Genomic DNA, 16,006 nt, shown 5'->3' on the forward strand with positions numbered 1-16,006 from the left:
GTGAGATGATAGCATTACAGACTTTCAAGTTAACTGACATCACTTTCATTAGGCTGATAATTACTGCTATGATGCTGTCTTATCTCCAGCACTCTCTAAGGTGCATCACCATTTACCTTGTGTAGTGCCCTGCAATTAAAAACAAAGTAATAAAGTCAAAAAATCTCATTATAACAATATATTGAAGTTGCATACCACTGTAGTCTGCATATACTGCTTAGTGGTATTGGTTCTGAAATGCTAAAATATTTGTGTTACTTTTTTATGCATTAACTAGCCATGTTTTTTTTATTATGAGTTTGACATACATCTCATAGCTGTAAGAGTGTAATGAGAAAATGAATTAATGTGTGTAACCAGTTACATGTTTTTTCAATTTTTTTGCAGATAAATGTACACAGTGGCAAATTCCACATTGTGCCTAGCATTTCAGCAGGCATTGACTGAACTATCCTTTTTATTGGTGTGGCAGTCTACTCCCATCGGAACTGGAATCTGATTTCTTCTGGGATACATAGAAAGGAATTCCTTAAAGATAAACATGACTACCTCAGCTCTGTGTTGACTGAACTATCCGTGCTTGTGCAGCTATCTTCCATTAGAACTGGAGTATTTTTTTCTTCTGAGAAGCACAAAGCAGAATTTCTTAGAACAATGACTACCTCAGCTCTCAGGAGGCAAATGAAAAATGTGGTCCATAACTATACTGATGCAGAGATTAAGGTCCGTGAGGCAACTTCTAATGACCCTTGGGGGCCTCCAACAACCCTGATGTCTGAAATCTCAGACATGACTTTCAACACCTGCACACTCACTGAGGTTATGGGGATGATATGGAAGCGACTGAATGACCATGGGAAGAACTGGCGACATGTATACAAAGCACTCATGCTCTTGGATTACCTTATAAAGACTGGTTCAGACAAAGTGGCCCAACAATGCAAGGAAAATATCTATGCCATCCAGACACTGAAGGAGTTCCAGTACATTGATAAGGATGGAAGGGATCAGGGAATTAATGTGCGTGAGAAAGCCAAGCAGCTAGTAAATCTATTGAAAGATGAAGAAAGACTGAGGGAAGAGCGTGCCAATGCCCAGAAAACAAAAGAGCGAATGTGTAGCATAAGTTCACGAACCAGTGCAAGTCATAAGGATGCATTTCCCCGTGCATCGAGTCAACCCACTTTGTACTCTGCTTATGCAGATGACTGCACAAGGTCAAGAGGCTCTCCATCATCCTATAAATGTAAGTATCTCACTGATGTAATCACTTGTATGGTCTCAAGATTGAATCTCCTGAGTAGAAATTAACTAGAAGGTATTGTTTTGCCAGTTTACAGCTGAAATGACAACCCCCTCAGATCACACACTATTCCAGAGGTGTACAGTGTCTATTTACTGCACTGAATCCATGTGCCATCAGAAAAAAAACTCTCTATTCATAGGTTCATAGGTGTGTGTACTAGGCTAATGGGCCTGGAGCCCTTACAAGCCCAGCCCATAGGATTACCCTGGCATCGTGCCACCTGACCTTGGTTCCTAGTGCCTCTGTTAAGTGGAGCCACTGGAGTGATCCCCGGGGTGAATTTTCTATGTCCCATCCACTCATCAAGATTTCCCTTGAAGAGGGCCAGTGTGGTGCTCTGCTTAACATGTATGGGAAGTCTATTCTATATCATGGGCAGTCTCTGGGTTATGAACTTGTCCCTCCAGCATATTCTGTTGATTGTAGTAGTGAGGTTGAGGTGTCTGGAGTGTGTTGCATGGAGGGATTGGGATTTATTTAGATGTAGCATTTCTAACAGAGCTGGGTCAGACATGGCTTTGTAAGTCAAGCAGAGATTGCCTCTAAGTAGGCGATATGAGAGAGAATAGTTGGAGATTTTTTACTTTGTCCATATAGGACAAGTGTTTAAGGCCTAGGATCCTCTTTTTGAGGTACTTTTGCGACCTCTCCAGTTGTTGCAGGTGTCTAGTGAGGTACATGCCAAATGGGGCATTGTACTCTATGACTGGCCTAATGAGGGAAGAGTAGAGGAAGACAATGACCTCTTTCTTCCTGGATGCAAAGCCCTTCGTGATGAGATGTGCCACACAGAAGGACTTTCTGACCACAGTGACAAAAAGAGAGGTTGCTGTCAGTCTGTGTTCCCAGATCTCTTACAATGCCTTCTGTGTTCAGTGGGCTACCATCAATGTGGTAATTCAAGGGAACTGGGTTTTTCCCAAGGGGGATGGCTACACATATTTTGGCATTGAGCTTAAGGCCATGGTTCTGACACCATTTGTTGGTCTCAGTGAGGTCTTTCTGTAGAATGTCAACATCACTTGGGGAGTTAATAATATCTCCAAACTTGCAATCGTCTGCGAACTTTGTCAGCTAGAGTTCCTTCGTGTTGGCTTGGACTTCAGAGAAGTAGATACCAAACAGGAGAGGACCCAGGACCAAACCCTGTGGGATTCCACTCGTGACTGGTCGGCAGTCTGACTTGGAGTCAGCTACTTTCACACTGTGGGTTCTATCTGTGAGCCAGTTTGCAACCCACCTAGTGATATATATGGGTTGATGCCTAGCTTAGTGAGTTTTTCTAGGATTCCTTTATGGGGAATGGTATCAAAGGCCTTGGCCAGATCAAGGTAGGCTGTATGAACCACTTTGCCTTCATTTACAGCTCTGGTGACTGACTCAAAGAAGTCGACCAAGTTGAGCAGGCATGATCTACCCTTCACAAAACCAAACTGTGTAGAATCCAGAGTTTGGAGGTTCCATATATCCTTGTTTATTAGGTCCATGATGATGCATTCCATAGCTTTGCATATCAAACTCGTCAGGCTAATGGGGCGATAATTACCGGGGTCTGTAGTCGCTCCTCCTTTGTGGAGAGGGATGACCGTAGCAGTGCGCCATTCAGTGCGCCATTCAGTAGGGACAAAGCCTGAGATGAGGCTGTGATTGAACAGGGCACACAGTGCCAGTTCACTCTGTAGTTCATGTAGAACACAGCCAGGGATATTGTCAGGTCCCATAGAAACTGTAGTCTTGGCCTTGGACAGTGCTGTTTTTAACATGTGCATAAGTAATACTGGGTGCCTGGCAGTCTACTGGTATTGTGATTGGTCCTTTGGGGGGGGGGGTAGAGGGGTAAAGTTAGCACTGAATCTGTCAGCCAGGGTATTGGCAATATCTGTTGGCTCGGTATAGGAGTTACCATTGTGCAGTAGCTCAGAGCAAATCTGAGTATTGCCGTGGAGATCCTTTACATAAATATAGAAGGCATTGTTGTTGTCTTTACTATCTGCTGCAATTCTGTTTTTATAGCTAGCTTTAGAGGAGTTGGTGAGGGATCTCACCCTTTTGTTGAGGCTGATAAGGGAGTTTTTCCAGTCTTGGGACTTCACCTTATTCCGCATCAGTTTCCTCCTCCTGTTGTAGAGTTTATTTATGGCAGGGGACCACCAGATTAGCGTCCTTTTTTGAGGAGAGCGTTTTGGTTCTGTTGGTTATTCCTCTAATCTTACATTTTCCCCTTGTAATTGCAGCCCCTATCAAAGCCATAACTAAACATGACAGAAATACCTGTTAATTGCAGTTACCAAAGATGTTTCCTTACAACACAAGGTAAGGTTGCAATATGTAATTCACATAGTGCAGGGCAGTCAACAAAAGTTGCTTCTTCCTTTGTGGTATGCCTAGCAAAATGTGCATTTTAAATACAGTTGAAAGCTTCATTAAGCAGTTGGTCTGCCCCTACTGCACAAACTAAACAAACTTATTTTTGCAGTAATGCAAGCCAACTGTTTCAGTAGACCTTTTTGACTGATTTGCATTTCACTGGGCAGTACTGTATGATAGTGTGGCACTGTAGACTGCTGCTACAAAAGCTTTACACTTTTTTTCTGAAAACGTTTACAGATTTTTGAAAACATTTAACTTGTGCTTGCTGCTTACTGCTCTTAGAACTTTAAGGATCTATCTTGTATCTGTTTTTTAAATCACTATCCTGCAACTGTACTTCATGTTACACTGAGTGCAGTAACCTACTTCCCAGTAAGTAGTGCCTTGAATAGACAACTGACTTATTTAGTCTTTGTATTTTATATCTAAAAGTGCTTCCATAAACATTTATATATCCTACACTAACTTTCAAACATCTGGTTGTGGAAATATTTTATGCTAATAATAAAAAAAAGTAAAAAAAACTATTTTATAAATGTACTAATATCTTCTAGGACAATTGTCAGTGACAAATAGTGGGTCTTTCAGAGACCATGAAGCACACCACTTGTAGTGTCCCACCTCCAAACTTTTCCGGTGGTTCATAATTCACCAGTAACCTGACCTTGCTGGCATTATTACTTGTACATTCTCCCTAAAGAGGTTAGGAGTACTGTACAGTTTTCTGTCACTATTAGTATAGCTGTACATTGAAAATATAACGTATTTAATTATGGCATCTTAAGAAGTGTATTACAAACTGTTACAATCCATAAAGTAACATCAGATTATACCTAGCCAGCTCTGTGGTGTAGAACTGTATAGTTCTGACTGTCTCTGCTCTCATTGGGTGTGATTAGTCCAGGTGATTGAACACCACATCATTGACAAGTATTCAGCAAAATTCACTTCCGCAATTCGCTGAAAACTTAAAGGGCAAACAAATACTTTCTCCACAACCCAAAGGACCTAAATCCTAGTTAAACCAAACCCACCCATGTGGGGGGCTGCACCCCCCACACCCCTAACTAAATATACCAACTCCACTCACACTACAGTGGAGAAAAGGGCAAACTTGTGTAGCTGACCAACTACATCTTTGCCCTGTATGTATTCAGCAAATCGTGGAAGTGAATTTTGCTAAATACGTGTCAATGATGTGGTGTTTGCTGGAAAGGTTTTTTGGCGACGTAATATAGACTTGACTGAAGATCTGCCAGACGAGAGAGAGAGAGCAAGAGTAGTGCCAAGATGGCTTCTGGCTTTATTTTTTTGAGTGGCTTCAAGAGCATATGGCTCAGGGTATGAACTGTGTAGAATCCCTTGGTGGAGAGAAGGATTGCTGGAGATATCCTGCTTTCAAAGGAGCAGTGTTATTAAAAGGATATCTCTTATGAAAATGGGATGCACTCCCTTTACAGAAATCTGCTGCAAGCAAGTTCCTTAAAATACAGTGGGGATACATTCTCTTTACAGAAATCTGCTGCAAGTAAGTTCCTTAAAATACAGTGGGGATGCATGGAGAAAATGGAAAGCCATAAGTCCAAAAAAAAATTCCCCGAAAAAAGAATAATGGCATCATTCCTGCCACTCAACCCTCGACTCCCCTGAATGAGCAAATAGACTACAGGGATCTCCCCTGAATGAGCAAATAGGCTACAGGGATCTCCCCTGAATGAGCAAATAGGCTACAGGGATCTTGCCTGCTGGGTGAATGGCTGGGTGTGAGTGAGGTGTGACGGGTACTACAAATATGGAGTCAGAACAATAACAAAAAGGTCAGACGATGCTTTAAATGTAACTATAAACTACTCATGTATGAGTAAACTGCACTGAGTGATAAATGAAGCATGGCAGTGAAATCCACACCGCTGGGAAAAGTAATAGATCCCTCAGGGCTCTCTGATATTGAACAAATGATATGCTGTCTGTTCAGTGCCTTGTTTGTTTTAGAACAGAATCTGAAGATTGTGCTGCCTTATAGTATTTGTGTTTCCTCCTCCTACTCTATTACTTCATCTTGCTTTTTCTGCTACTTGTTCTCTAAAGTGTTCAATTGCATCTTTTCTGGATTCCCTCCGCTACAGCTCTTCTGAGTGTGTACCTTTAACTCCCAGTGGGTGTGGCTTCAGCCTTTAAAAAAATGAAGTTATCACCTTACAGTTCTAACAAATACTAATTGACAGAGGTCATATATCAATACAGTTGTGTTTGCCATCATGTATGTTTCAAGATAAAATATTCTGATACCTTGTATGTAGCACGGTTTTGGAATTATTAATGCAAACATGAACGGGCAATATTTGATGCCTAGAGGAGCAGTAGGAGGTAACTGCATAAACACCTGGAGACGTCACTCGGCTGTAATGAGTTAAGAGGCTTAGATTAACACAATTTAAACAGGCTAAAAACAAGCAGTAATAAATGTAGTAGAAAAGATGCAATTGAACACTTTAGAGAACAAGTATCAGAAAAAGCTGAAGTTACTTCTATGACTCGGTCATAGTCCATGTTGGGGTGAATGACTTGAGATGTACCTCCCTTGACTATATGTAGTGAGACATGATTGAGCTCGCTGAATACGTGTCCCAGGCAAGTATGTCTCTAGCCTTAAACCGCATTCTACCATCACCCAGAATGATGCCTCGATACAAACAGAAAATGATTGACTTTAGCAGTTGGCTTAGTTTCTGGTGTCATTCCTGGGGGATCCAGTACCTGACAGCCTGGGAAGGTATGATCAACAAACCACAATGCTTTGCTAGAGATGGCCTGCATCTGTCTCATTTGGGCTTCAGCTTGTGGCAAAGGCTCTTGCCTCCCCCTAGTGCCTTTTTTAGGAAAAGTCATGAGGTCGTTACTACCAACATTAAAATTCCAACAAAACACAAATTGAAGGTCATGCTGCTAAATGCTAGGAGTCTAAACATGAAATTGCACTCATTGCAAAGCATTCTTAACCCTGGAAGATACTAACATTTGTGCAGTCACAGAAACCTGGTTCAAAGCTGCAGAGAGCACCCCAGCCTTACCTGGTTACTCATCCTATCATACATTCAGAGCCCAAACTGTGGGCAGCAAAGCCAAAGGAAGTGGCGTTTCAATATATATTAAAGACACACACACCTCCAAGCTGGTCAAACAGTATTATGCACAGGAGACACTACAGGTGCAGTTAACCGTTGACAAGACCCCTATTCAAATCATAGCTGGCTACAGGCCCCCGGATTTGACTCTATGCCCACTCCACCTATCTGAACCTCTTTGAATCTATCAAGATTCAACTCTTTACCCTGATCCTGGGCAACTTTAACTACCCAACTATAGATTGGAAAAAATGACTCATGCCGGAGCAGAAATGCCCAGAGATTCCTCAATTTTATCAATGCAAATGTCTTGGAACAGCTAGTCGATGCCCCCACAAGAGGTGATAATATCTTGGACTTGGTATTAACCAACACGAGTAACCACTGCAGCACTCCTACAGTATCATCTTCCCTGGTAGGATCCAACCATAAAGCTGTCACTTTTGAAATCACCATCTCCCTGACCCCCCCTCTATGTAGGGACAAACAAAAAGACTTTTCCAAAGCTGATCCATACCTCCTGAGGGATGGTATAAACAGCTTCACAGCCTCCTTCCCCTCTTTAGGAACTAGCACTAATGTCCAAATTTACACCAAAGTACTATATGAGCATTTATATAGATGCATGGAATCAGGAATACCCGACAGGACAAAAATCATTCTCCGCAAGGAAGAGTAAACCTGTCTAGTGAACATCTGCAGTAAATAAACTATATAACAAAAGGAAAAAATTGCTGTCCAGGACCAAAAAGGAGCAGGTGCCCAATTGGAAGCAATCTCTCCTTAGCCTGAACAACCAAATAAGAGCACTAGTGAAATCCTTTAAAGCCAACTTCGAGTCCAAGTTGGCCACATCTACTAGAGGCAGTCATAAGGCCTTCACATATGTCTGCAATCTCAAAGGAAGCATCCAGATCTGTTCAGAACTGGTGGTCAAGGACATCACATACACAAATGCTGTAGATCTAGCCAATCTACTGGCTGATGGATTCAGCGAAAACTTCACTCCTCTGTCCCCCCTGATCAGTAAATCGGAGCACCTCCAGTACCTGCCCCTCACCCCTTATCTTTAGGGAACAGGTCATCACTGCCCTCTCAAAGGCAAAAAATATAGCCTCCATGGGATCCAATAACATCCCAGGCTGCATCCTACATGAACTTAGGCATGAACTTGCAACACCATTAAGCACCCTATTCAACCAAAGCCTGAGTATTGGCTTTGTCCCAGCTGAGTGGAGGACAGCCACTGTCCTCCTTTTACACAAAGGTGGACAGTACACTGATTTGGGACATTATAAACCCATCAGCCTAACTAGCCTGATCTGCAAGGCCATGGAATGGATAATCATGGACCTCGTTAACTGGGATATTGGCAACCTCCAAACTCTCAACCTCACACAGTTTGACTTTGTCAAGGGGATGTGGAAGACAGTGCACACCGCCTACTTTGATCTAGCCAAAGCCTTCAACACCCCACTCTGGCATAATAAATAAACTGTCTCAACTAAGCATCAACCCATATCTTACCAGATGGGTAGCAAACTGGCTCACTGATAAGAACCCATCTAATCAAAATAGGGGAAGCCACCTCAAGCGGTAGACCCGTAATGAGTGGTGTACCCCAGGGATCGGGCTTGGGGCCTCTGTTATTCAGGATATACTTCTCTGAGGTTCAGGCCAAAACCAGTGGGCTATGGCTGACCAAGTTTGCAGATGACTACTAACTGAGCACTGTCATCAATTCCCCTAGTGATGTGGACGTTCTCCAAGAGGGTCTCACCCAAACAAATGACTGGTGCCAGAAACATGGCCTCAAGCTGAATGCCAAAAAATGCATCATCATCCCCTTTGTGGAGAGTGACGTCCCCACATATTAATAACAACGTTCTAAGCATGCAATCAGTAGTGAGGGATTTGGGCATCCAGGATGATAGCAACCTGACTTTTGGCCACCATGTTGCTCATAAGTAAAGGTATCTCATCCAGGGACAAAGAGGTCATAACATCCTTGCATTCTTCCCTTATAAGGCCAATTATTGAGTACAACAACCCCTTTGGCATGTACTTTGCAAAGCACATCCAGCAGCTGGAGAGACCACAGAAATTCCTCACCAGGAGAATCCAGGGCCTCAACAGCTACCCTACACAGACTAAAAGCCCTGTCCCTCTACTCTGTTTCATACAGACCCCTCAGAGGTGTCCTGTGTCTGACATACAAAGCAATCTCAGACCCCACCTTGATGGGACTGCTGCATATCTGCAAGTCAAGCTCCATTTGAGCAACCTGTGCACACGACTTCAACCTGGTCTGTGATATCAATCGGACTTGTTGGCAGGGCAGATGCGAGTCCCAGAGACTCTCCCATCTGTGCAATTATCTCCCTCTCCACATTAAGCAGAGTACCTCATTATCCCATTTTAAGTGCAACCTGGATAACTGGATGGGAAACAGAAAATACAACCATGTGATTCCACCTGTGTCCCTGCTAGACAGGGGCTTTGGGTGCTGAATTGTCTAAACATGTGCTAAACTCTTGGCTAGGCTTATAAGGGCCTCAGGGCCAATAGCCTAGTAACGTCCTATTACCCTATGATCTGAACACAGCTGCATAAGAATGCATCTTAATGCAATATCTCTAGATACTTTTTTATTATATTGTAATCATCTTTAATTAACATTTTCTGTGTTTCTGTCCCTTTTGTCTATACCAGCTTAGATTGGTGGGTGCCTTTTCTAGCTAGTAATAAGTGCAAGACGTAAATGTGTTCAACAATGTGACAGACAAACAAATCTTGCTGCTGACTCCATTCTGGCCCAGGCAGCACTTGGGTCCCCTTTCTTCACCTAGTCATGGGCCATCACTGAAAAATACCTCACAAAGTGAACTTGTGCAGAAAAATGGCTCTCTGTTTCATCCCATCTTACATCTTCTCAGCCTGGCACTATGGATGAAAGAATTTTAATTCCTTTCAGACACCATTTTTCTGAGGACATTCTTCAGGCACTCCAGGAAGTGGGAAACTATCTGGTGTCTTAGCAAGAATGATAACCCCCTCCAGGTGGGGGTCCCCTACATTTTTATCCTACTTGCATAAGCTACTCAAAACTGAGCCGATCTATTCTTCTGCCACACTTGTCTACCTTTTATGCCTGCTTGCCATGTGATTTCCCCTTGCATTTAAGAGTTAAAGTCAAACAGTTTCTAAAAGGGGGGCTTTCACTTAAATCCACCTAGGAGGGCTATCCCACCCTGCTGGGATCTCAACTTTATTTTGAAAATATTACCTTGGCATCTCTTCAACCAGTGGCTTCTGCCTCTGTAAATGTTTCTACTTGAAAAAATGTTTTACTGGTGTCCATTCTGCCAAAAGGGTTTCTGAGCTTCAAGCCGTTATGGCCACACCTCCTTTCCTTATCTTCCTTAAAGATAGGGTACCTCTTAGGGCTAACTCTGTCTTTCATGCCAAAGTTTGTCAATTAATTCTCTACCATTCAGGCTATACATTTACCTACTTTCTTTCCCAAACCCAAACTAGGAGTGAGAGGCTTCTCCACTCCCTGATGTGCACAGACAACTCTGATTTTTCCTTGATAAAGGGTAGACATTAGAAGAATGGACCAGCTTTTTGTTTCTTCCAGGAAAGCAAGTTGAGCAACCTAGTCTCTAAACAGACAATCCCCAACTGGATCTCCAAAGTCCATCTTTTTTTTTTGTTGGCCATACTATGACAAGTCCCTGTCATCAGCTGTGAAAGTACAGTCCACCAGAGCTGTATCCTCTTGTGGTGTCTTCAAGGGCATTGGATCAGAAACCATTCTTGAAGCAGCCACCTGATCCTCTCTACACATTTTTACAAAACAGTACAGAGTGGATGCCTTTTGCGAGATTTGTACTTCTGTGTTGGTAGACCACTTCCCTGTCTCCAGTACATCAACCATATCCAACTTTTAAGGCTTGGGAATCTCCCCTTAGTATTGTAATAATTAAGGCTATAGCACAGTTGTGTAAGAACTTATCGTAACAGTTGATGTCCTACTGATCACTGTTGCAGTACTTGAATCCTTCCCTCCTTCATCCCTGCTGTTTGTACTAATCTCTCTGCAGAGGGGAATCTGCTGTTCTCCCCTTCTTTTAGTTGACCTTTTTTCTTTGCTCTGTTTACTCTGGCTTCTCCAGGGTCTCCCGGCTTTATATAGACTAAGGATCTTGCACTCCTCTGTCTGCTTAAGTTCTCCTACACCCATAGGTTTAGGCCGTATGCCAGACATACAAGTGCATAGCAGGTTTTGGCTTTGGCACACTGAAGAGACATTAGGTTACCTCAGAGAGAGAACCCATCAATATTAGAATACTGCAACAGTGAAACGTAGGACATCTACTGTAGTGGTAAGTTCTTATACAACTGTACGTTCTAAGCTTTCTAAGTGAATTAGATTAATATTTAAATATTCTCCCTCATTTTGGGGGCTTTACCCACTCTTTTTTTTTCATGTTTTCTCCCTGATTCTTGAGCAAATAAGTTAAGTTAAGAGCTATGCACATTGGTATGGTAAAACTTCTGTATCAGCATATTCCTCACCTTTGCAACAAACTTCCCTGTCAGACCAAGTGTGGCCATCATCAAGGGTAAACCTAGATCATTAGAGAGGCACCCTGAAATTCTTTTCTGTCTGTCTTGTGTTATCTTCCTTGAGACTGTATAGAATTTCTGAATATAGCTGATGGGATAGGCTTGCAGTGATCATTAAACTGATTGCCTAGTACTTCCCGAACACCAAAAATATGCTTATTTCCTCAGGGAAGTAGCACCACCCAAAAATTTATAGCACAAGAACTAAACACTGAAGAAATACAATTCCACTCTTTTTACTTTTCTTCTACCTTTATTGGTGTTGGATTTTGCTACTTTAATACAGTCTAAAGCCATACATGATGCTATGACCTTAATTTATACTCCTGTCTTCATTACCTGCGGTGCAGTATGTTCAACACTTAGCCTTTGTGCCCCCACTTGTATGGTAAGTATCAGCATTTGTTACTAAAATTTTCAGTCATTCCACACATGAGTTTATGGTCCATCCTTAATGGTTTCTTAAGCCTGGCTCTTTGGCACAGAAGGATAGAGCCCTTATTGCAAGGTAGGCAACCAGAGTTCAGTTAGTAGCCCAGACAATGTAGTAGCCCAGACAATGGGGTGCCAGGCAGGGTATAGGAAGAGAGAAGGCACATAGCTTGCATACCTCTCAAAAGGCAAGGGTGGAGGTTGGGTGTCCTCAGAGGAACACATTGCTGTGAGCCTGGTGAAGACTGAAGGGACTACCACTCATGCTGTGGGAGAGTGGCAGGACTACTTGGAGTCAACACCCATTCTGAAAGTGATAGACCCACTGTATGACCGTCACCCATTATCTCGCTGGGTGTATGTACTGTAGTGTTGGGGAGAATGTGAAAAAACTTTGAACCATCATTGATTGCTGCTTGGATGAATGACCCTAGTCAGCTCTCACCCAATGAAGAATGAATAACTGTCCAAGAAAGAGTCTGATAGTCATCAGGAGAAAACAAATCTGCTTCTTATCCTGCACTCTTGATTGATATTGGTGTTTGCACTAAACTTAAATGTCCACCTATTGTGACATCATTGCTTATTTGGACAGTTTTATTGTGTGACAACTTTCTCATTTTAGTTTTAAGTATCTGAATATTTAGTTTTTTTTCAAATTTAGAACTGAAATGTCACCTGCAAAATGATCCATCAAGTCCATCTAAATTTGTTATAACATTTGGTAGTTATGCAGTAGCTAGGGCCTTTTGTTTCCTTTAATATACATACAGATTTGTTCTGCTGTGATACTTGGCTAGTTTGCATTTTAATATTGGACATTTGCTTTATTGCTGCTGATTTTAGTACAGGTTATGTGCCTCAGGTTCCTGGCCTTAGTTCTAAATGCTGAAGACAAGGAGTTCTGCATAATTATTATGTTAGGTGCAGCTGGGGTGTTTTATTGGAGGGCTACATTGAGTGGCATCAGCTGATGGTAGCACAATGTCATCTTGGGGCAAAAATCTCATGGTGACTGGTTTCGCAGTGTCTATGCAAAATCCTCAAGGACTCTGCCGAATATTTTAAGCCTGTTATCTTTGCTTGCTGTCTTAGGGCACTGCGTACTAATGTAATGTGTATCTACAACAAGTTTGGTATTTTCATATTTATTCATAATGTTTATTATGAATTCATAATAGAAACCATTTGACTGCAGTACCACCTGTCTTTTTTCCCCTCTTTCCATAGGTGGAGAAGGATGAAGTAATTTTCCTACTTAGAAGTGGTTACATTTCTAGAATAATTACCATCACACACAGTTTGGTTTTGTGAAGGGAAGATCATGTCTGCTGATCTTGGTCAACTTCTTTGAGTCAGTCACCAGAGCTGTGGACGAAGGCAAGGTGGTTCATACAGCCTACCCTGATCTGGCCAAGGCCTTTAATACCATTCCCCACTCAGGAATCATAGAAAAACTCACTAAGCAAGGCATCAACCCCTATATCACTAGGTAGGTTGCAAACTGGCTCACAGATAGAACCCAGAGTGTGAAAGTAGCCAACTCCAAGTCAGACTACTGACCAGTCACGAGTGGAGTCCCACAGGGTTTGGTCCTGAGTCCTCTCCTGTTTGGTATCTACTTCTCTGAAATCCATGTCAACACGAAGGGACTCTGGCTGACAAAGTTCGCAGATGATTGCAAGTTGGGAGCTATTATTAACTCCCCGAGTGATGTTGACATCCTACAGAAAGGCCTCACTGAGACCAACAACTGGTGTCAGAACCATGACCTTAAGCTCAATGCCAAAAAATGTGTTGTCATCCCCTTTGGGAAAAACCCAGTTCCCATGAATTTACCACATCGATGGTAGTCCACTGAACATAGAAGGTGTTCTAAGAGATCTGAGAACACAGGTTGACAGCAACCTCTCTTTTAACCACCACATTGCCACCGTGGTCAGAAAGTCCTTCTGTGTGGCACATCTCATTACTAAGGTTTTTACATCCAGGAAGGAAGAGGTCATTGTCTCCCTCTACTCTTCCTTCATTAGGCCAATCATTGAGTACAATGCCCCATTTGACATGTACCTCACTAAACACCTGCAACAACTGGAGAAGGCCGCAAAAGTACCTCACAAAGAGGATCTAGGCCTTAAACATTTGTTCTATATGGGCAGACTAAAAACACTCAACTATTCTCTGTCTTATATCGCCTACTTAGAGGCGATCTCTGCTTGACTTACAAAGCCACGTCTGACTCAGATCTGTTAGAAATGCTACATCTAAAGAAATCCCAATCTCTCCACACCACACACTCCAGAGACCTCAACCTCATTACCACAATTAACAGAACATGCTAAAGGGACAGGTTCATAACCCAAAGACTGCCCATGCTATGGAATAGACTTCCCATACATGTCAAGCAGAGCACCTCACTGGCCCTCTTCAAGGGAAATCTTGATGAGTGGATGGGAAATAGAAAATTCACCCCGGGGATCACTCCAGTGGCTTTACTCGACAGAGACACTGGGAACTAAGGTCGGGTGGCATGATGCCAGGGTATTCCTATGGGCTAGGCTTGTAAAGGCCCCAGGCCCATTAGCCTAGTACACACATATGAGTCATATTGTATTCTGGATGCACAGGTAGAATGAAAAAGCTGCTTACAGATTTGCAGGGGATATTTGTTTTATTCACAAAAATCCATTAATTCTCTGTTTTCGTGGCATTGCTCACATGACTACTTTGACCTATGTCATTACACCTGGCATTATACATGTATTTTCAATTCCAGCAGTGGCATATGCCATTAGGTTTATTCACATGTTAAACATTAAAAAAAAAAGAACATAAACTCAAAAGATCAGGCACCCAGATAACATTAATATTTGATTAAGGTTGCTATTGTTAGGGTGCATGTCTTTGCCATTGGGACCCCATAATCATAACTGTATGTATGTATGTATTTATTGGACTTGTGCATAGTGACATGCCCATTTCTCCTAAAAAAAAGTACATGCACTAATAAAAAGGGGGAACAGGTATGTCCATGAAAGCAACTGTTGCATAAATTATACTTAAAATACTGCTACAAAATGTAAAATCCAAGGCATGAAAGCTTCTGATCCAAAGTAGATTTCACTAACACCAGTCATAGTGGCACACCAGGAAGGATGAGAGCACTTGTTGTGATGTCATTTTTTAAATCCTGTTCTTCACATAGTCATTATTTTATGTGAAAATAGAAGCAGCTATCACATTCTGTTTGGATAATTTGAGACTGATCTTTAGACACTATAGCATCGTTAAAAAGGGATAAACAAAGCTCCTGCCCTTGGTGAAAACTGGGGGATATTTGAATCTAGTGAATCTCCAAAGGTATGGTTGGAAACAATTTTGGTTAAACTCAAAAGGTTCAATTGTAAGTTGAATAATTTATATAGAAAAAGTTTAAAATGGATGCTGAAGTGTTGAACAAGCACTGGGATGCCATCTCTGCCTTCACAAAAGAAGAATAAGATGATAGTGCGCTAATTTGGAGACAAAGCTGCAGATGTTGCAGGATAAATAAAACAAGAAGATACGGAGTTGAAGGAAAAACACTTGAGCAGTTATGATCCCGGAGAAAGGGGAACACCGTGTGACTTTTGTGAAGGAAAAGTTGGTTGATTGGGCTGGTTTACAAGCAAGCTATACTAAAACAGAAAGAATGCGCATCATTTTTTTATCCAAGACCAGTTGTTGCATTCAAGCAATGTTGTATCCTGGTAAAATAGGAGACTTCTGTACTAAAAGATCCAAGTTGTCTGCTTCCTCTGAAGGCCTGGTAAAACTTGCAGCATTTTGAAGGTCTGGTAAAATGTGTAAATGTAAGTTACAGAAATGTAAATGTTGCACTTCATTCTTTTCAGAATTACCTTCCCATAAGAGGTAAAATAATCCTTTTATAGGCTGACAAGAAGCCTTGAACTGTCAACAAGAAAACTAGTTTTAAGAGGCAAGTGTAATTCAGTCAAGCAAGCAGTGACACAACTCAGTGAATTACTGAAGGAAGGCTACTCGCAAGATGCATAACCACAGAGGCAGCAGACGGTGCAAGAATAGTTCCTCGTGTTAAATATGAAATGCAGCACAGGCAGAAGGTAGCCTTGGCAGCTAG

At 42.0% G+C, this 16,006-nt stretch overlaps 1 protein-coding gene across 2 annotated transcripts in view; it reads left to right on the plus strand.

The window, feature by feature from the left end:
* Positions 1–16,006, plus strand: part of LOC122815107 (epsin-3-like) — a 544,822-nt gene that overhangs the window by 161,645 nt on the left and 367,171 nt on the right. For both annotated transcript variants that reach the window (XM_044087349.1, XM_044087350.1), the window contains exon 2: positions 388–1,246. In XM_044087349.1, coding sequence (XP_043943284.1) covers positions 655–1,246 — 592 coding nt within the window. In that variant the 5' untranslated portion in view covers positions 388–654. The remainder of the gene's footprint in view (positions 1–387; positions 1,247–16,006) is intronic.

Source organism: Protopterus annectens, chromosome 11.part0 (genome assembly GCF_019279795.1).
Source record: "Protopterus annectens isolate FY-2018-M chromosome 11.part0, PAN1.0, whole genome shotgun sequence".
NCBI lineage: Eukaryota > Metazoa > Chordata > Ceratodontiformes > Protopteridae > Protopterus > Protopterus annectens.